Source organism: Delphinapterus leucas, chromosome 3, assembly GCF_059928025.1.
Source record: "Delphinapterus leucas isolate spDelLeu-1000000601 "Yukka" chromosome 3, BTC_Dleu_Yukka2, whole genome shotgun sequence".
NCBI classification, from domain to species: Eukaryota; Metazoa; Chordata; class Mammalia; order Artiodactyla; family Monodontidae; genus Delphinapterus; species Delphinapterus leucas.
Window position 1 is genome coordinate 107,713,644 of NC_143131.1, and position 21,453 is coordinate 107,735,096.

The 21,453-nt window shown below is 37.1% G+C and overlaps 1 protein-coding gene across 1 annotated transcript in view; it reads right to left on the reverse strand.

The window, feature by feature from the left end:
• The window catches only part of FBN2 (fibrillin 2), a 231,632-nt gene that overhangs the window by 118,890 nt on the left and 91,289 nt on the right, over positions 1 to 21,453 (reverse strand). Inside the window, exon 8 of the mRNA XM_022588708.3 lies at positions 953 to 1,078. Within this exon, the coding sequence (XP_022444416.1) occupies positions 953 to 1,078 (126 nt within the window). The remainder of the gene's footprint in view (positions 1 to 952; positions 1,079 to 21,453) is intronic.

Here is a 21,453-nt window from a genome sequence, read left to right on the forward strand (position 1 = left end):
TGACTGCTATTGCTACTTTTCTATTACTATTTACGATGACACCATAGTATTCTGAAGGCAGGATCTCCATTTCTCATGTTTGCTGTTGCACGGCCATAGCATAGTGTTTGGCATATCAACACATTTTATCCAGTGAATTCAAGACTTTTTACTGGTGGCCTAGGACTTCTAGCTTACATCCTGAACCCTCTGTTATTTCCTCTCTTCAACACAGTTCACTTGGACATCCTTTGGATTTACAAAGTTCCTGGAAGTTAGTTGCTCACACACCCTCGCAGTGGGGATGGGAGACGGTCATTGCCCAGACGGTCATCCTCCAGCAAACTAAGCAACTCCCGTCTTTGGGTGCTGCTTTAATTTCCCTAATTCCTGTACTATATGAATCTTTAGTGCTCTTAAAGTCTAAGGCTTGTTCAAAAATAGATGACCTACACATGACTGTTTTATCTTTCTAAACAAAAGAGAACATGAAAATATATATGCCTTTAATTAAAATATGCTTAAAACAAAATTAAAGGTATCGATTTCTTTTTTGTAATAACTATTTTCACTAGAATAAACACATGCTAAGTAAATAAGGCACTACATTCATGATTCATAGCAATGAAAGAACACTTAATTACTACATTTTGTCTCCCAAAGTAGATTTTTAAAAATCTTTCTCATGCCTTTGTGTCTGTAACACTTGGCAAGAGCAGTGTCTTGAGGAAATCTTTCTTCATTTCAGAAATGGCTTTGACAACATAAAGCAAACCCAGATGGCTTCTGAAACTGAAGTTTTTGCAAAGAGCACCTGGTCGATCAGTCCCTCAATAGTGGTACTGTTTATTTTAAACAACTCTTCCAGCATTTTCCCAGTCGTTTTATAATCGTTGCCATCTCCGTACCTGTTTGGGCTGTTCTGTCATTAGAAAGAAGCAGTGTATTGTGCCTTCAAAACTACAAGGCTTACCGATGCACCGAGAGCCATCTGTTGAGGTTACATATCCACGTGGACAAACGCAAAAATAGCTTCCCACGGTGTTGGAACATTCGCCAGTTTCACATATCCCAGGAATGATGCTGCACTCATCAACGTCTAATCAGGGGAAGAAGGAGAAGATGACTGAGAAAGGCCTTCATTAAATAGCTTTTAAAAGGGATTTTTTAAAAAGAGTATGAGAGCACTCATGGTTGATTAGGTCAGATCATATAACCCTGAAGATACTCTTGTTTCAGGCCCTAAAGAATTTCTCACACATATCTATGGGAACTGAGATGAAAGTAAACTCCCATGGCAGTAAAACAAGGCCAACTAAAGCAAAACTCTATATCCTTTTTTTTCCCCCAAATGCAATTTAAATTGGAAATAAGTAAAGATGTAAATGTTTTAGTTTCCATTCTACATCAATTAGGGAATTATCCTACTAGAGACTTTAAAAAAAACACGTGCATGGATGATATTTTAAAATATGAAATAACTACATTTAAAAATGTATAGCTAATTTTCACATTAATTATTTGAACCAATGGAGGGTGGCAAGCACTTTTCTTTTTCTATTTGGCTTCAGGATACGTTTTTGTACTTACATGTGAATATCGGTATATTTGACATTCTGGAAATTAAGTTCAAACCTAAAATAATACAGTAAAATGGCAAAGGGCAAACTTGGGTGGCTTTGGGAAGTGTCCAGTTTTCCTATTGTGCCTCCCTGCACTTATCCATTCAGTTTACTCAATGTTAGGACTAGTCTACTCCCTTTCACATTAATGAAAGGTCTGCTTTCTTTTAAACTGTCCCCAAACCAGAAAACCTGGCCATTTATATAAGCTTTAATGTACTTTTCTTTTAGTTCAATAAGCAGAGAGAGGTGGAAAGTCAACAAAGCTACAATTAGGTACACTGGAAGCTACTTGTTAATACATTTAAAAGGAAATGAGCCATTGTGAGGAGAATCCAGCCACAGATGCCTCGGAGTTAGCTGTCCTTTTTAAGGAACAGAGCTAGCAAAGATCAGTGGATACAGGGAACAATTATAAAAGCCATAAGCATAGATGATTACTGAAAAGTAAACCTGAGCTTTTAGTTTTGTTTTAGTTTTTTTAGATGCATATATACATACACACACAGATATATGTTTAAGTGTTTCAATGAAAAGCAAAGGAAAAATTATATGCTAATTGTAAATACAAGGAAATAAATTTTAAACCCCACAATTAAAGAATGGTTGACAATGCCTTTCTTAAATTCCTCTATTGCTCTATTCATTCTTTTTTCCCGCCGTTTACTGACAAGTCATTCTTGCCTACAAGCTGTATCATGAAATAACTATATGCCTGTGTCTTCTTGGAACGTTCTTAAGAAAAAAGTTACCAGATTCAGACTTTTCTGAAATAATATCTTCATTAGAGGCTTAACAGTTAGCCACTGAAGGCACAGTGGTACAAATCATAATCTACCAATTCCCCTAGAGAGCTCAGAATTCTAACATGAATTGGTTACATGAGAAGCAAACATATAATGTGGTGAAAGAGTTACCATCAGATTTAATCCAACAAAATGAAACCATATGTGCAAAATTAGGGTCTGCTGCATCCTGTGTTGCTATCTTAGTGTAGGGCATCTTAATAAAACCGAATGTGGATTCAGAAGAGAAAGGAAACTAGAACAGCTATACTCTAATCACCAAATAAACTGATAATCACTTCTAGATAAGGAAGACAAAAAGAAAAAGAGAATAGCACACAGTAAAGCAGCAAGCACTACAAAAGTGAAGGACCAAAACTTTCCTTCTGATCCTCTTATATCCAAAGTTATGACAACAATCAAGGCACTTATGGAGCCCAGGATTGATCCAAATTCTTAAAAATTAGGAATCTTCATTTAGTCCTTAATTTAAGCATTTACTCTTATTTTCAGCCATTTCCTTTCATAATAAAAAACTTCTTTGTGCTCTACTTCCAAATAGCCTCCTGACAACAAAGAGTAGAAACTGAAAGATGTTTGACATTTTTCTTTTTTAAGTGGAGAAAAATAACCCTGGAACATAGAAGAACACATGGAATGATATTAAATTTGTGGGTTTTTTGTTAAATATTTTATTTTACAAAAACTCCATGTTTCACAATTCTCCTTAGAATTAAGTAAGAACCTTGAAAAGTTAGCTTCCAAATAATTATATGTAAAAGGTTCTCAGTAAAGTATTTAAGAATTCTATATGAACAATAGGAATATTTTTCATTTATTTTTGGGCTAGGCTCCCCCTCAAATTTTAATAATTAAAAAATTTGGTGTTTTTTTTTTTACTGATCAAAAAACCCTGCCTTTCGATGTACCCAATATTTATTCATCAATTTAAATTTAGCATTGACATTTATGTTAAGAAGGATGCATGCATTTAGCTCTTTTGTAATAATAGTTTTTCAAGACCATACGTCACAATCAGATTTGGAAGTAGTATCTTCACAAATACAAAACATACATTGCCTATGTAGGTACAAACAAGTAAGCCTAATAGGGACAAGTCTATTCACAGGAAAAGGCAGTCTTAATGGGAATTCATTTCATTCACGTTCTGCATACCTAATATGCTTCTGTCCATCTCCCCTTGAACTTTTTAAAAAACGTTTATTTATTAGTTTGGAGGCTTTGGTCTGCAATAGAAAAACTGATCCAAACTGACATAAACCAGAAATTTAATAGCTTGCATATCTGGCAGTCCAGAAGTGGCAAGGATTTTAGGTTGTTTTAAGGCAATGTCTCTTGCTCGGCTTCTCTGAGATCTACTCACCTATCTCTCCTCTGTGCTTTGATGTCATCCTTAAGGCTGGCTTCCCTGATGGAAGCAAAATGGTTATAGCAGTCCTAGGCTAGATCTTTGACTGGGACATCTAGTGGAGAAGAGAGGGTGTCTCTTCCAGCGGCTCTCTTCTAAGAGGAGGAGAACTTTTTCCCAGGAGCACCCAGCAAATCTTCCCTTTTCTCCTAATATCCTGAACTGAGTCACATGCTAACTCTTTTGAATGATTCCTCTAGCCAGGAAAATGTGCTCATTGACTTAGGCCTGGAGTCCTGAACTAATTACTGCTGCAAGTGGAATACAGTTAGCTTTAGACTAATAAAAAACAATGAAAACAAAAATAAAAGCCAAAAACAGTATGGGTGAATACAACTGAAAATACAGCATAGATGAACAATGGAAAGTGTACCAGCAAGGTTGGGAAACTGATGAAGATAAGCTTAGCTAGTCAGCCATATGCTGAATCCTGAACCCATATGAGAGCTTTCCCAAGAACTTTGGCTTTTTTCCTGAAATGATTTAAGGTGTCTATGAAGAGGTTTAAATTAAACAAGAACATTTCATAAGCAAATCAATATTTCAGAAAGATAATCCTTGTGTTTAATGTAGATAGACAATAAATAGTCCAGTGATAAATGATGAGAGCCTGAAGTAAGCTTTATGATGAGGGAGAGAACTCATATTCAAGAGATTCTAGAGGGAGAATTCAACAGGACTTTGCCACTAGATAAATATCTCAGACTTCTGGCTTGATTGAGAAGGGAGCTAATGGCAGTGCTATTAACAGGAAATGGGATACAGAGGGAAGAACACATTTTGAGGTTTGGTTGAGTTTGGGACATTTTGAACAAGACATGTTGAAGAGAAATAGGCAGAAATTCCAACTCTTAAGCTAAAAATTTGAAACTCAGTAAAAAAAAGTAAGGGGTAAAGATGTATATTTGTGGTTTATCATCGACTCTGCAGATTGCTTTTGAAGTTGTAGCAATAAATGAGATTTCCAAAGAAGACACATAAATGAAAAGAATTGAATTTAAGGAAGGAACTCTGAGAATCACCACCATCCAAGGGAAAGTCAAAGGAAGAGAAGCCAGTACAGGAGACTGGGAGGAAGAATCAGGGAAGGTAAAAGCAAGAGTATGATGACGGGATAGTAAGGAAGAACTCTGTCAAAAAAGACGGAGCTTTAAGTGTGCCATGGGAGGGTAAAGAAAGAGAAGGACTGGAAAGTGTTTGGTAATTTGAAGAAGTGGAATACAGGTTTTTTTTGGTTTTTTTTTTAAAGGAAAGTAGATCTAAGCAAAACCATCTGACAGATTTCTGACTGCCAAACCACATAACCTCATATTTGTCAACCAACATTTACAACGTTCACTGTAACTCTTACTCTAAGCAGAATATAATGAATAATTTGGTAAGTAGTGCTAAGTGTGATCTCAGATATCACTGAATTCTAAGAACATTGCCCTAGAGATTCTGTCAATTCCAATATTTACATGTCATACATAAAAGCAGTCCATGTAACAATTATGTTACAGAGAACTTAGAACAAATAAAATAAGAAATTTTGTTTAAAAAAAGTGCTCATAGAATATTTTCTTTCCATCCCATGCCAAGGAACCACATGTATTTGGCATATTCCATATAACTTTTCTTTTGGTATAGAAAAAAAGTAAATATTATTTCTCTTCTATGTACACTGAATTTTTATTAATATACTATTTGAAACTAGGAAAACTTATGGCTAAATTTTAAATACAATAAGTTGCTATTTCAAGCTTTTATAGGGACAACAGGCATTTTCAAAATGATAAAATAAGTTGTAATGGAAAAGTAATGTTTGCTTTACCTTTTTCAGATATTGAAAGGATAATGTATATCAATTGCACTCAGAATTTCACTGTATCTTTATAAAGAGCTTTATCAAAATATAATAATTGCACGGTAATACAGTCATCCACCTAAAGTACAAAATTCAACAATTTTTGGTACTTACAGGGTTGTACAACTGTCACTACAATTTAATTTTAGAGCAATTTCATTCCTGCCAAAGTAATTCCACCCCATTAGCAGTCACTCTCCCTACCTCCCTCTAAGCCCTAGGCAATAGCTAATCCATAACTAATAGATTTATGACTTATAACAGCTAACCTGTATCTATATATTTGCCTATTCTGGACATTTCATATAAAGGAACCATAAAATATAAGGTCTTTCATGACTGGCTTCTTTCACTTAGCATGATGTTTTCAAAGTTCAACCATGTTGCTGCAAATGTCAAAACTTCATTCCTTTAATTGCTGAATAAAATTCTATTGTATGGATATACCACATTTTAGTTATCCATTCATCAGTTGATAGATATTTGAATTCTTTTCAATTTTTGGCTATTACGAGTAAAGCTGCTATGAACATTTGAGTACTACTTTTCTCTGGACATATGATTTCATCTCACATGGTATGCACACCTAGAAGTAAAATGGCTGAGTCATATGATAACTCTATATTTAACTTATTAAGGAACTGCCAAATTGTTTTCCAAAGCAGCTGTAATATTTAACATGCTCACTTGCAATGTATGAGGATTCCAATTTCTCCACATCCTGCCAACACTCATTATTACCTTTTCTATTTTAAGGATGTGAAGTGGTATCACATTATACTCTTGGTTTGCATTTCCCTAATGACTAATAACGTTGAGCACACTTTAACGTGCTTATTGATTGCTTTTATATGTCTTCTTTGGAGAAATATCTATTCAATTACTTTGCCAGTTTTTAATTAAGTTATTTGTCTTTTTAAAATTGAGTTGTAAGAGTTCTTTATATATATCCCATATCTGATACATGATTTGCATATAAATTTCCATATGAACCTTAGGATCACACTGTCAATTCCTGCAAAAAAGCCAGTTGGGATTTTGGCGGGGACTGTGTTGCATCTATAGATCAATTTGAGGAATTCTGTCATCTTAATATTTAGTCTTCCAATCTGCAAACATAGGATATCTTTCCTTTCATTTAGATCTTCTTTAACTCCTTTCAGCAAGGTTTTATAGTTTTAAGTGTACAAGTCTTTCACTTCCTTTGTTAAATTTGTTCATAAGCATTTATTCTTTTGGTCCTATTGGATGTGGAATACTTTTCTTAGTTTCATTTTCAGAATGTTCACTGCTAATGTATGGAAATACAATTCATTTTTATATGTTGATATTCTATAGCAGCAACCTTGCTGAACTGTTTACTGGGTCTAAATATAGCTTTTTAGAGGATATCTTCTCCACTTTAGTGGATACCTTACTCATTTTAGTTGATCCCTTATCCACTGAATGTGTGTCATCTGCAAATAGTTTTTCTTCCTTTCCAACCTGGATACTTTTTATTTCCTTTTCTTTCCTAACTGCCCTGGCTAGAACCTCCACCACAATGTTGAATAGAAGTTGTGAGAGTGAACATCTATTTTATTCCTGATCTTCAGGGAAGCATTGATTCTTTTGCCAGTTAGTATGATGTTAGCTATAGTTTTTTATATATGTCCTTTTTCAGGTTGAGAATGTACCCTTCTATTCCTAATTTATTGATCATTTTTATCATGAAAGGGTGTCAGATTGTTTTCAAATACTTTTCCTGCATATATTGAGATGATCATATGGCTTTTGTCCTTTATTCTACTTATATGATATATTACATTACTTGATTTTCAGATGCTGAACGAACTTGCATTCCTGGGATAAATCCTAATTGATAATGATGTATAATCATTTTTATATGTGGCTGGATTTAGTGTGCTCATGTTTTCTTGAAGATATTTGCATCTATGTTCATAAGAAATGTTAATGAAAATGCTATTAATTCTTCATAAAGCTCAATTTTCTCTCTTTAAATCAAATAAATAGATTTAAATTCAGCATCTACCATTCATTCATGAACTCATTAAGTAATTGCTGATTAAAGTCCTTTGTCATATAACATGTATCAGCCATACATAATCTCTAACCATCATGAATTTATAATTTATTAAGTAGGTAAATTTAAAACAAGGCATGATATGATTGATTCCACCATATAAGATTAACAATATGCTACTTCAATTTAATTATGAGAAACAGGAAAAGTTCTTGGAGGACATAGTAGTTGATAAAAGACCCTAAAGAATGGGGCAGAATTTAAACAGGCAGAGAAGATGGGGAAAAGTATAAGCCAAAAACTATGGATGAGGAATGAAGACTTTCCCCTGAGCTGCGGGTATTTATAAGGAGTAGAAGATACAACTAGAAGGTTAGAATGACATTCTCAGGAATCTTTTCTTGCTCTGTAGCAACGAGGAGCAACTGAATCACTAAGCAGGAGAAAGGGAATAAGAATATTACTTTTGGGGGACTTCCTTGGTGGTCCAGTGGTTAAGAATCTGTCTTCCAATGCAGGAGATGCGGGTTCGATTCCTGATTGGGGAACTAAGATCCTACATGCTGTGGGGCAACTAGCCTGCATACTGCAGCTACTGAGCCTGCGCACCACAACTAGAAAGCCTGTATGCCGCAACTAGAGAAGCCTGTGTGCCACAATGAAGAGCCCACATGCCACAACAAAGACCCAGCACAGCCAAAAAGAAAAAAAAAAAAAGGATTATTACTTTTGGCAATGCTTTGTGCCAGTGTTGATAAAGAAGAACAGTGCTAGGGTAAAAATGGGGTCAGAGGCAGATATGGTCTAAGCTCCAGTTAATGAGGGTGGGACTAGGAGAAGAAAGAATAAATGAAAGGGAGACCTTCAAGATGGCAGAGGAGTAAGACATGGAGATCACCTTCTTCCCCACAAATATATCAGAAATACATCTACATGTGGAACAACTTCTACAGAACACCTATTGAATGCTGGCAGAAGACCTCAGACTTCCCAAAAGCCATGTGAATGACAAGGTCTTGGTGCCCCAGCCGGGTGTCAGGCCTGTGCCTCTGAGGTGGGAGAGCCGAGTTCAGGACTTTGGTCCAGCAGAGACCTCCCAGCTCCACATAATATCAAACGGCGAAAGCTCTCCCAGAGATCTCCATCTCAACACAAAGACCCAGCTCCACTCAACGACCAGCAAGCTTCAGTACTGGACACCCTATGCCAAACAACTAGTAAGACAGGAACACAACCCCACCCATTAGCAGACAGGCTGCCTAAAATCATAATAAAGTCACAGACACCCCAAAACACACCACCGTACACAGCCCTACCCACCCGAAAGACAAGATCCAGCCTCATCCACCAGAACACAGGCACTAGTCCCCTCCACCAGGAAGTCTACACAACCCACTGAACAAACCATAGCCACCAAGGGCAGACAGCAAAAACAACGGGAACTCCAAACCTGCAGCCTGCAAAAAGGAGACCCCAAACAAGACAGAGAAACACACAGCAGATGAAGGAGCAAGGTAAAAAGCCACCAGACCTAACAAATGAAGAGGAAATAGGCAGTCTACCTGAAAAAGAATTCAGAATAATGATAGTAAAGGTGATCCAAAATCTTGGAAATAGAATGGAGAAAATACAAGAAACATTTAACAAGGACCTAGAAGAACTAAAGATGAAACAAGCAACGATGAACAACACAATAAATGAAATTAAAAATACTCTAGATGGGATCAACAGCAGAATAACTGAGGCAGAAGAACGGATAAGTGACCTGGAAGATAAAATAGTGGAAATAACTACTGCAGAGCAGAATAAAGAAAAAAGAATGAAAAGAACTGAGGACAGTCTCAGAGACCTCTGGGACAACATTAAACGCGCCAACATTCAAATTATAGGGGTTCCAGAAGAAGAAGAGAAAAAGAAAGGGACTGAGAAAATATTTGAAGAGATTACAGTTGAAAACTTCCCTAATATGGGAAAGGAAATAGTCAATCAAGTCCAGGGCTTCCTGGAGTCCTGAGAGTCCCATACAGGATAAAACCAAGGAGAAACATGCCAAGACACATATTAATCAAGCTATCAAAAATTAAATACAAAGAAAAAAATATTAAAAGCAGCAAGGGAAAAACAACAAATAACATACAAGGGAATACCCATAAGGTTAACAGCTGATGTTCAGCAGAAACTCTGCAAGCCAGAAGGGAGTGGCAGGACATACTTAAAGTGATGAAAGGGAAAAACCTATAAACAAGATTACTCTACCCTGCAAGGATCTCATTCAGATTCAATGGAGAAATTAAAACCTTTACAGACAAGCAAAAGCTAACAGAATTCAGCACCACCAAACCAGCTTTACAACAAATGCTAAAGGAATTTCTCTAGGCAGGAAACACAAGAGAAGGAAAAGACCTACAAAAACAAACCCAAAACAATTAAGAAAATGGTAATAGGAACGTACATATCGATAATTACCTTAAATGTAAATGGATTAAATGCTCCAACCAAAAGACACAGACTGGCTGAATGGATACAAAAACAAGACCCATATATATGCTGTCTACAAGAGGCCCACTTCAGACCTAGGGACCCATACAGACTGAAAGTGAGGGGGTGGAAAAAGGTATTCCATGCAAATGAAAACAAAAAAAGCTGGAGTAGCAATTCTCATATCAGACAAAATAGACTTTAAAATAGAGACTATTACAAGAGACAAAGAAGGACACTACATAATGATCAAGGGATACATACATAATGCACTACATAATGATCAAGGGAACAAGAAGAATATATAATAATTGTAAATATTTATGCAGCCAACATAGGAGCACCTGAGTACATAAGGCAAATGCCAATACCCATAAAAGGGGAAACTGACAGTAACACAATCCTAGTAGGGGACTTTAACACCCCACTTTCACCAGCGGACTGATCAACCAAAATGAAAATAAATAAGCCAACACAAGTTTTAAACAACACATTAAACAAAATGGACTTAATTGATATTTATAGGACATTCCATCCCAAAACAACAGAATACACTTTCTTGTCACGTTCTCATGAAACATTCTGCAGGATAGACCATATCTTGGGTCACAAATCAAGCCTTGGTAAATTTAAGAAAATTGAAATCATATCAAGTATCTTTTCTGACCACAATGCTATAAGACTTGCTATCAATTACAGGAAAAAAACTGTTAAAAATACAAACACATGGAGGCTAAACAATACACGACCAAGAGACCACTGTAGAAATCAAAGAGGAAATCAAAAAACTACCTAGAAACAAATGACAATGAAAACACGACGATGCAAAACCTATGGGATGCTGCAAAAGCAGTTCTAAGAGGGAATTTTAGCAATACAATCCTACCTCAAGAAACAAGAAAATTCTCAAATAAACAACCTAACCTTACACCTAAAGCAATTGGAGAAAGAAGAACAAAAAAACCCCAAAGTTAGCAGAAGGAAAGAAATCATAATGATCAGATGAGAAATCAATGAAAAAGAAATGAAGGAAATAATAGCAATGATCAATAAACTAAAAGCTGGGTCTTTGAGAGGATAATCAAAATTGATAAACCATTAGCCAGACTCATCAAGAAAAAAAGGGAGAAGACTCAAATCAATAGAATTAGAAATGAAAAAGGAGAAGTAACAACTGACACTGCAAAAATACAAAGGATCATGAGAGATTACTACAAGCAACTCTATGCCAATAAAATGGACAACCTGGAAGAAATGAACAAATTCTTAGAAAAGCACAACCTTCCGAGACTGAAACAGGAAGAAATAGAAAATATAAACAGACCAATAACAAGCACTGAAATTGAAACTGCTATTAAAAATCTTCCAAAAGACAAAAGCCCTGGACGAGATGGCTCACAGGCGAATTCTATCAAACGTTTAGAGAAAAGCTAACAACTATCCTTCTCAAACTCTTCAAAAACTTAGGGGAGGGAGGAACACTCCCAAACTCATTCTACAAAGCCACCATCACCCTGATACCAAAACCAGACAAAGATGTCACAAAGAAAGAAAAGTACAGGCCAATATCATTGATGAACATAGATGCAAAAATCCTCAACAAAATACTAGCAAACAGAATCCAACAGCACATTAAAATGATCATACACCATGATCAAGGGGGTTAATCCCAGGAATGCAAGGATTCTTCAATATATGCAAATCTATCAATGTGATACACCATGTTAACAAATTGAAGGAGAAAAACCATATGATATCCCCAATAGATGGAGAAAAAGCTTTCAACAAAATTCAACACCCATTTATGATAAAAAACCTCTAGAAAGTAGGCATAGAGGGAACTTACCTCAACATAATAAAGGCCATATATGACAAACCCGCAGCCAACACTGTTCTCAAAGGTGAAAAACTGAAACCATTTCCATTAAGATCAGGACAAAGATAAGGCTGTCCACTCTCACCACTATTATTCAACAGAGTTTTGGAAGTTTTAGCCACAGCAATCAGAGAAGAAAAAGGAATCCAAATCGGAAAAGAAGAGTTAAAGCTGTCACTGTTTGCAGATGACATGATACTATACATAGACAATCCTAAAGATGCTACCAAAAAACTACTAGAGCTAATCAAAGAATTTGGTAAAGTAGCAGGATACAAAATTAATGAACAGAAATCTCTTGAATTCCTATACACTAATGATGAAAAATCCGAAAGAGATATTAAAGAAACACTCCCATTTACTATTGCAACAAAAAGAATAAAATACCTAGGAATCAACCTAAGAGGACAAAAGACCTGTATGCAGAAAACTATAAGACACTGATGAAACAAATTAAAGATGACACAGACAGATGGAGAGATACACCATGTTCTTGGATTGGAAGAATCAACATTTTGAAAATGACTATACTACCCAAAGCAATCTACAGATTCAGTGCAATCTCTATCAAACTACCGATGATATTTTTCACAGACTAGAACAAAAAATTTCACAATTTGTATGGAAACACAAAAGATCCCAAAGAGACAAAGCAATCTTGAGAAACAAAAATGAGCTGGAGGAATCAGGCTCCCTGACTTTAGACTATACTACAAAGGTACAGTAATCAAAACAGTATGGTACTGTCACAAAAACAGAAATATAGATCAATGGAACAGGATAGAAACCCCAGAGATAAACCCATGCACATATGATCACTTTATTTTTGATAAAGAAGGCAAGAATATACAATGGAGAAAGGACAGCCTCTTCAATAAGTGGTGCTGGGAAAACTGGACAGCTACATGTAAAAGTATGAGATTAGATCACTCCTTAACACCATACACAAAAATAAACTTAAAATGAATAAAGACCTAAATGTAAGGCCAGACACTGTAAAACTCTTAGAGGAAAACCTAGGCAGACATAAATCACAGCAAGATCTTTTTTGACCCAACTCCTAGAGTAATGGAAATAAAAACAAAAATAAACAAATGGGGCCTAATGAAACTTCAAAGCTTTTGCACAGCAAAGGAAACCATAAACAAGACCAAAAGACAACCCTCAGACTGGGAGAAAATATCTGCAAACAAAGCAACTGACAAAGGATTAATCTCCAAAATATACAAGCAGGTCATGCAGCTCAATATCAAAAAAACAAACAACCCAATCTAAAAATGGGCAGAAGGCCTAAATAGACATTTCTCCAAAGAAGATATATAGATTGCCAACAAACACATGAAAGGATGCTCAAAATCACTAATCATTAGAGAAATGCAAATCAAAACTACAATGAGATATCATCTCACACCAGTCAGAATGGCCATCATCAAAAAATATAGAAACAATAAATGCTGGAGAGGGTGTGGAGAAAAGGGAACCCTCTTGCACTGTTGGTGGGAATGTAAATTGATACAGCCGCTATGGAGAACAGTACAGAACTTCTTTAAAAAACTAAAAATAGAACTACCATATGACCCCGCAATCCCACTACTGAGCATATACCCTGAGAAAACCATAATTCAAAAAGAGTCATGTACCACAATGTTCATTGCAGCTCTATTTACAATAGCCAGGACATGGAAGCAACCTATGTGTCCATGGACAGATGAATGGATAAAGAAGATGTGGCACATATATACAATGGAATATTACTCAGCCAAAAAAAGAAATGAAATTGAGTTATTTGTAGTGAGGTGGATGGACCTAGAGTCTGTCATACGGAATGAAGTAAGTCAGAAAGAGAAAAACAAATACCATATGCTAACAAATATATATGGAATCTAAAAAAGAAAAAAAAATGGTTTTGAAGAACCTAGGGGCAGGACAGGAATAAAGACACAAACGTACAGACGGACTTGAGGACACGGGAGGGGGAAGTGTAAGCTGGTACGAAGTGAGAGAGTGGCATGTACTTATATACACTACCATATGTAAAATAGATAACTAGTGGGAAGCAGCCGCATAGCACAGGGGGATCAGCTCGGTGCTTTGTGACCACCTATGGGGGTGGGATAGGGAAGGTGGGAGGGAGACGTAAGAGGCAGGAGATATGGGTATGTATGTATATGTATAGCTGGTTCACTTTGTTATAAAGCAGAAACTAACACACCATTGTAAGCAATTATACTCCAATAAAAATGTTTAAAATAAAGAAAGAATAAATGAAATGAATATAGATCCTGAAATCAAAGCGAGCGTATGGGAAAGGAACAATAAGGCTTCATTACTGAGCTAATATTAATAAAGTTAGTGAAGTAAAGAAACTATATTTTTGGCAAAGTTGATGGTTTCAGCATTAACATTTCAAGCTAATAATATGTAGAAAGCAGCTGAAAATTCAGGCTAAATCTTTAGACAGTTATTGGCATCTATCTATGGATAAAGACAGTTGAAACCATCAATGTGAATATAATCAGTGAGATGAGAATATAAAGAGAAGGGAACATAAGAGAGGGTGTTAAAGATAGTTACAAAGGAGGTATATTCACTTGAAGGAAGAAAATCAAGCGAGAATAAATAAAAAGTAAAAAGGTCACCAGAATTATTGAAAGGCTATTTAATTTTAATCAAGTCAAGTGTGGTAGGTAGAATAATAGCCCACCAATGACATCAGAGCCCCAATCCTGGAGACCTGTGAATATGTTAGTTTACATGACAAAGGGGAATTAAGATTATTCATTGATTGGTCCTGCAATGGGGAGAGGACTGTGGATTATCTCGTCCTGGCTGCAACATAATCAAAGGTCCATTTGAACAGAAGAGGGTGGCAGAAATGTCAGATTCAGTGAGAGGTTTGAAGATGTCACACTGCTAGATTTAAAGAGAATGGAGGCCACTAGCCAAGGTATGAAGTCAGCTTCCAGAAGCTGGAAAAGTCAAGACAATGGATTCCCCTCTAGGAACTCCAGAAGAAATGCAGTCCTGTCACCACCTTGATTTCAGCCCAGTGAGATCCATTTTAAACTTCTGATCTCCAGAATGTAAGATAATAAATCCGTGTTGTTTTAAGCCACTATGTTTGTAGCAATATGTTACAGCAGCGATAGGAAACTAATACACCAAGGAATTATATTTAAGAAGAAACAGGGTAATCAAGAATAGCGAATGCTATGAGGGATTCAAGAGAATAAAGGTAATTTTATGAAAGGATAAGAAACAGGTGCTAAGGAACTTAAGATTGCTGGTACAAACTAAGCTTTTAGGCGACTGTAGTGAAGAAAGTCAGAAAAAAATGGTATAGTGAGATGTGACCAAAGAGATGGAGGAGAGAGCTTTTGTGTTAATGTGGTTTAGGATGGCCTTGATTGTAGGTAAAGAGTAAGAGTCAGGGGTTTCCCTGGTGGCGCGGTGGTTGAGAGTCCGCCTGCCGATGCAGGGGACACGGGTTCGTGCCCCGGTCCTGGAGGATCCCACATGCCGCGGAGCGGCTGGGCCGGTGAGCCATGGCCGCTGAGCCTGTGCGTCCAGAGCCTGTGCTCCGCAGCGGGAGAGGCCACAACGGTGAGAGGCCCGCGTACCACAAAAAAAAAAAAAAAAAAAAAGGGTAAGAGTTAGGAAAGAGAAGAGATGCAAGCTAGAAAATGAATTTATTAATAGCAAGAGTTAAAAGGAGTCTAGAAAGGTGATGGAATTAAGCATGGAGCTAGAACATTCTACTCTGGAAAGATGGGAAGACACTTCATCAAAGGCAGAGAAAATGGAAAATGAGGATATAGTAATAAAGGGAATCTGAGGTTGAATAAGTTCATGTCAAATAGCTTCAGTCTATAGAATAAAATAGAGCACAGATGTTACAAAACTTTAATGTGCATAAGAATCACCTGGACAGCTTAATCATGCAGACTTTAACTTCTAGTCAGGATTTGTTGGTACTCCCCTTCTGCTCCAAACACGGAACAATGACGGATAATATACAAAAAAGACAAAACAAAAAGAGCCAGCTGGTTTCAAAATACAAGATGAAAATTTCCTTGGACCAGAAATAGAATTGCTAAGCTGTAACTACAGCTGAAACCAGGGGTTTGCTGGACTCCTTCCCCAGAAGCTGGCTGTGATGGGCAGGAGATCAGAATTATCCCTAATGACAATATGTTGTGATAAATACTAAAGCAGGAGTAGTGCAGGGTGACAAGGGAATGCAGAGGAGAAACGGGTCAGGAGAGACTTACACAGGAAAGTGACAGTTAAACTGAAACATAACAGGCAAATAGATCTAAAACAGGCTACAAAAATGAAACAGAGTATTGTTATCCAAGCAGAGAGAAGAGGGCACAAAGACAGGCAACAAAGAGCATGACTTGAAGAACAAGTAAAAGTTAATGTGTCTGAATCACAGATTGCATAGAAAGAAACAAGCCTAGAGATGTAAGCAGAGGATGACATGCAGAAACTCTGTCTCGAGAACAGGAGACTAAGGAGGGATATGACCAAATCTGTGTTCTAGAAAAACCATCGTGGCTGCAATGTGGAAAAAAGATTGAGAAGAACAAGTAGGAGATAGGGAGACCTCAAAGAAAGCTGTCTCAGTAATCCAGAAAAGAGACCATGGTGATAAAGGCAGAGTGAAGCGGATGGATTCAAAATATATTTAAGATGTGGAATCCATCCAAATTCTTGGTGATAAAATGGTTGTATCAGGAAAGAGAGGTATTAAGAGTGCTATCCAGATTTGTGCCTTGGGCTAGAAAGTGGATAGTTGGGCCAATCACTGAGACAAGGGACTTGAGAAATGCTGGTAAAGGTACAGAGAGTTTGAGATAACTGGGGGGCATCCAAAGCATACATGTCTGGTACGCAGCTGCATACAAAGGTGGGAAGCTCGGGAGAGATCCGGGTTCCGTTTCTGGGAGCCAACTGCGTATAGATGTTGTTGTTGGGGTTTTTTTTTGGCGGGGGTGGCGGGCAGGAATGTCAGGTAACATAAGGAATGGGGAAAGTCCACCTAGTGAGCTGGCTGAAATTAGTTTCACTTGACTGGTAGGGATATTCTCTAGGTTACAATGGGTTCTAAAGTAAGTCAGAAGAAACAAAGAATGACTGTAGATAATCCCTAAGTGTGATGTGAAAGGAAGAAAAAGAGAGGGCAGTGGCTCAAGGGAAAGACGGAAAGGAAAGGATATTTTTTTAGGATCATGGAAAACACCACGATCCACTATACATCCAATGTATGGAGGATTAAAGCTTGTTATCTACTACGTAATATCAATATTTTTGTGTTATTTCAGGGTTTTACTATAGTATGATTATATATACCTTCTTTGTCCCTTTTCCTCTAGTTATAGGGAAGTATATTTAAAATACTCTGTAATAACATTAATAGGCAGTAAAGGAACCTTTTAAATTAAAAGGTTTTTTGTCCGCTTAGGCAAAATAATAGCATTTTCTTCTACGACTGTAGCAATGTAATGCATGGTTCCTTTTTGGCCTGAAACCAAGAGTGCATCTTTCTAAATACTAATTTGGAGTAACTCAGGCATGAAGTAATGACAGCAAGAGGCAATTCTATCATAGTGTTTTTAAGACTGCAACAACAATTGGAGAGCTATTTGTATTTCAAAATACATGAAAATTTCTGATAACATAGTCAAACAATATGAGTTTAAATTTTTGGTCTGCATCCCCAAATGATATCTCTTGGGAAGTGTAGCTATTTACCAGCCGTGGTTTTTCCTTTTCTTCCTATTTTTTCTTTTTTCTTTTTTTTTTTATTTACTCAGGGTGGCAATATTTTGTTACCTTTTGTTAGTCCAAGACAAATAAGACCAAATTATTTACAGGCTGCAAAATACTAAAGGCTTAAAAGGATGACACTGAGCTTCTGTAAAAGAATATTTCTAACAATTGAGTGATGAACTGTTTAAACCATGTCTTCTAAAATCTTTCTTTCTTCCAATTTTCTCTGCCCTCCATAATTATCTTAAAAATTTTAATATAGAAAAATTAAATTGAAAGGCTCTTTTAATGTTGAGTAAAACCTACAATTTTAACAACATAAAAGTCAGGAAATTCCAAAGTTAAATTCAGTATAACCATTTGGACTTGGCAAAGATGCAAGCATTTAATATTTTCTGTTCCCATTTTTCCTTTTAAACATCAGTACATTAAGACATAATCATAAAACCCTTGGGATTTTTAAATGTATTTTGGCATAATGTAGTAGGAATCTTAATTTAAGAAATCTTGATCTTTCATCAATAATTTGATGATGCATCAAGGCATTTATTTTGTATTTTCTAAATAAATGGCATTAAGTGAAAATGTGTCCTACCTTCCATTATAGAATTATTATATAAATATTCATTAGCCTCTGTGCTTTTCATACTTATCGCCATAAAAGGAAATAAATTCAACAAAAATGGTATGCCCAGTTACTAAGACACATACTATATGCAATTCTTATAAAAAAAGTTAATCTTTGAATTGTTACAGTTGTATTTTCCTGGGTTTGGCTGATCTCCTTATTCCCCTGATAGATTTCATTCATATATATCCAGTTTAAATTCAATATGTAACTGTACATACACTGAACTGCACAGACATATCTGTGTTTGTGCACAGATTGGATTGTGTAGGTGTAAGTATGCAGGGGTCACTCCTAAGGCTCACTCAGCCTGTAAAGCACACAATTTGATTTGCTCAAGGAGGTGATGGAGTTGCATAAATCCAACAACTCATCCACTAGCATTCTGTGTGCAAAGTGGCAAATTCAAAATGGCTGACTGGGAAAACTCACCAGGACTGATTGGACCTCACTGGGGTCACACTCTGGGCTGACAGAGCACAGACACATTTGCACAACATATTGAATGACTGCTTTACAGTACAAGACAGAATTGTTGCTTATCCACAGGAAGTAATCTGGACAATTCTCAAGGACACTGAAGCACCTCAGGGGTCTTCACTGAGATTCTGAAAGACCTTCATGTTTGAAATTCACTTTTCTTTAAATTACTCACAGGATCTGTCTGATGATTTATGCAAAAGTTAAATGTTTGCCTGTAGACTTACAACTATAAGTCATGAAGTTGAAATGTTTTCAAATAAACTGAGAAAATATGTGGTAATGAGTATTTGAAACCATAAGGGTGCAAGCAGAAAGTAACTTTTTATTTCTCCCACTGCCATTTTGCACATTTTCTTTTGACCAGTTCTTTCTTGATCCTAGGAAATTTCAGGCAGCTCCCTTAGGTTTTCCTACCCTTTTTAGATGAACAAAATGTCTGCTCAAATGCAACAAACCACATAGTTCTAATTTCTCATCCAGTTAAAGCTTTTCCTCCTTCCCAGTTTGAGCCTGCGGAAGCTTAGAAGCCTTCAGCAGTGGAGATGTGGTTGTCTTTTTTCCTTCTATTTTCCTATTCCTCCCTCCCAAGACAGCAGCTATTATGAGTTCTTTCAGTGCTGTAGTGGGGAGGAGAGAGGACAGGTACTGGTAACAAAGATCTTACTTGGTTGGTGGAGATGTTATCTCACAGATTTTTCCTTCTCAGTCTCCTTTGCTGGTTCTTTCTCATCTCCTGGACCTCTAAGTGTTGAAATGTTCTAGGGCTCAGCCCTTGGATTCTTCTCTATCAAAATGCTCCCTTTATGATCTATCTATTCTCGTGGCTTTAAACATCAGCTACAAGCTGAAGACTCCCAAATTTATATTGTGAGCCTTGACCTTGCTCTGGACCTTAACCCATATGTGCAACTACAAATGTCTACCTGAATGTCTAATAGGTGTCTCAAATTAACCATCTAAAGCTGAGGTCATGGTATCTACCCCCCCAACCAACTATGTACCCCCCACAGATGTTCTCCATCTCAGTTAATGGGAACTGTGTGACCTCCCTTCCGAAAACCTTGGAACTACTCAATTCTTTTGTTTCCCCAGCTCACAAGCGACCCTCAACAAATTCTGTTGGTTCAACCTTCAAAATACATGAAATTCAACCATTTCTCATCACGTTTACCAATAAACTCCTGGTCTAAGCTATCATCAAAACTCACACTACTGCAATAGCTTTTTAATTGCTCTCCCTGCATCCACATGTTCCCTTATCATCTTTTTAACCACCCAGCAGCCAGAGCAAATCTTTTTAAATGGAGGTCAGAATATTTCACTCCGCTGCTCAGAACTCTCCATTGACTCTCATTTTGAGAACTCAAACTAAAGTCCAAAGTACTTACCTGGGCCTGCAAAGCCCCACAAAATCTGGCACCAGACTGCATCTCTAAACCTGTCACTTCCTAGTTACGGTCCTCCTTACCCCTGTGCTCCAGTCACACTGGCCTCTTTAACATTCTCTCCATCCCTCAGGCATGCCCCTGCTTCAGAGCCACTGCACTTGCTGGTCCCTGTCAGGCATCCACCTCCCCACACAGCCATGGTTTTCCCCTCACCTCCTTCACACCCTCATTCTCACCCAGCTTTGATTTTCTGATGGCTTTTTCACATCTGACAGACATGGTGTAGATTTTTACTTGTTTACTGTTTGTCCCTTGTTTTTACAATGTAACCTGCATGAGAGAAAGGATTTTTATCTGCTTGTTCACTACTCTTTCCCCAGGGTCTAGTAGTGTGCTAGGAACTCAATAAATATTTTTCTGAATGAATGATTCTGGCATCAGTGCCTTCTGGGCATGGTGGCTACAAAGCCTAATACTTTTACTGATATTTTGGGAAACCTCTCAATGCTGAGGTCTCTCACTTCTCACCGCTGAGCCCAGGGATACCTCCTCTATCTGACCACTTGTAAGTCTCTCATCAGCCCCAGTTTTCTGACAGTTTATCCCCAGGCTAGGATCACCCACCCTACAGGAATCCATGTGGCAAGAGCTCTTTTCAAGAACACCCAACCCATCTCCTTTCTGTGGGGTCCTCACTTGGGAGGTGGGAAACTCATGTATCTTTTGCCTTTCAAACTCTGGAAATGCAGAGCAGAGACTCTTCAGATCTGGGTTGGGCTCCACTTCTTTTGTTCCCCTTCCTACACTCTAGTTCATGGGCAACACTTTCCAAAAAAGATCCTCACTACCCTTCAACTTCTTTAAGGATTCTCTCTTTTTACACAGCCCAGAGGTGAGGGATGAACCAATGAAGGCAGAACAATCTTCCCCTTTCTTTTCTCCCTCATCTCACTCCACTGTTCACAAGTTATGCAAATGACAAAGACAGTAGTTACATATAATATAGCAATATTCCTAAAAGAAAAACACAATCAAATTTTAATTAAGTGTTTAAAGAGGAGCATGTCCTAGAATATATTTTACCATGAGATCCACATACTTTCTTGATTCCAGATAGAAATATTAATACCCGATTAACTAG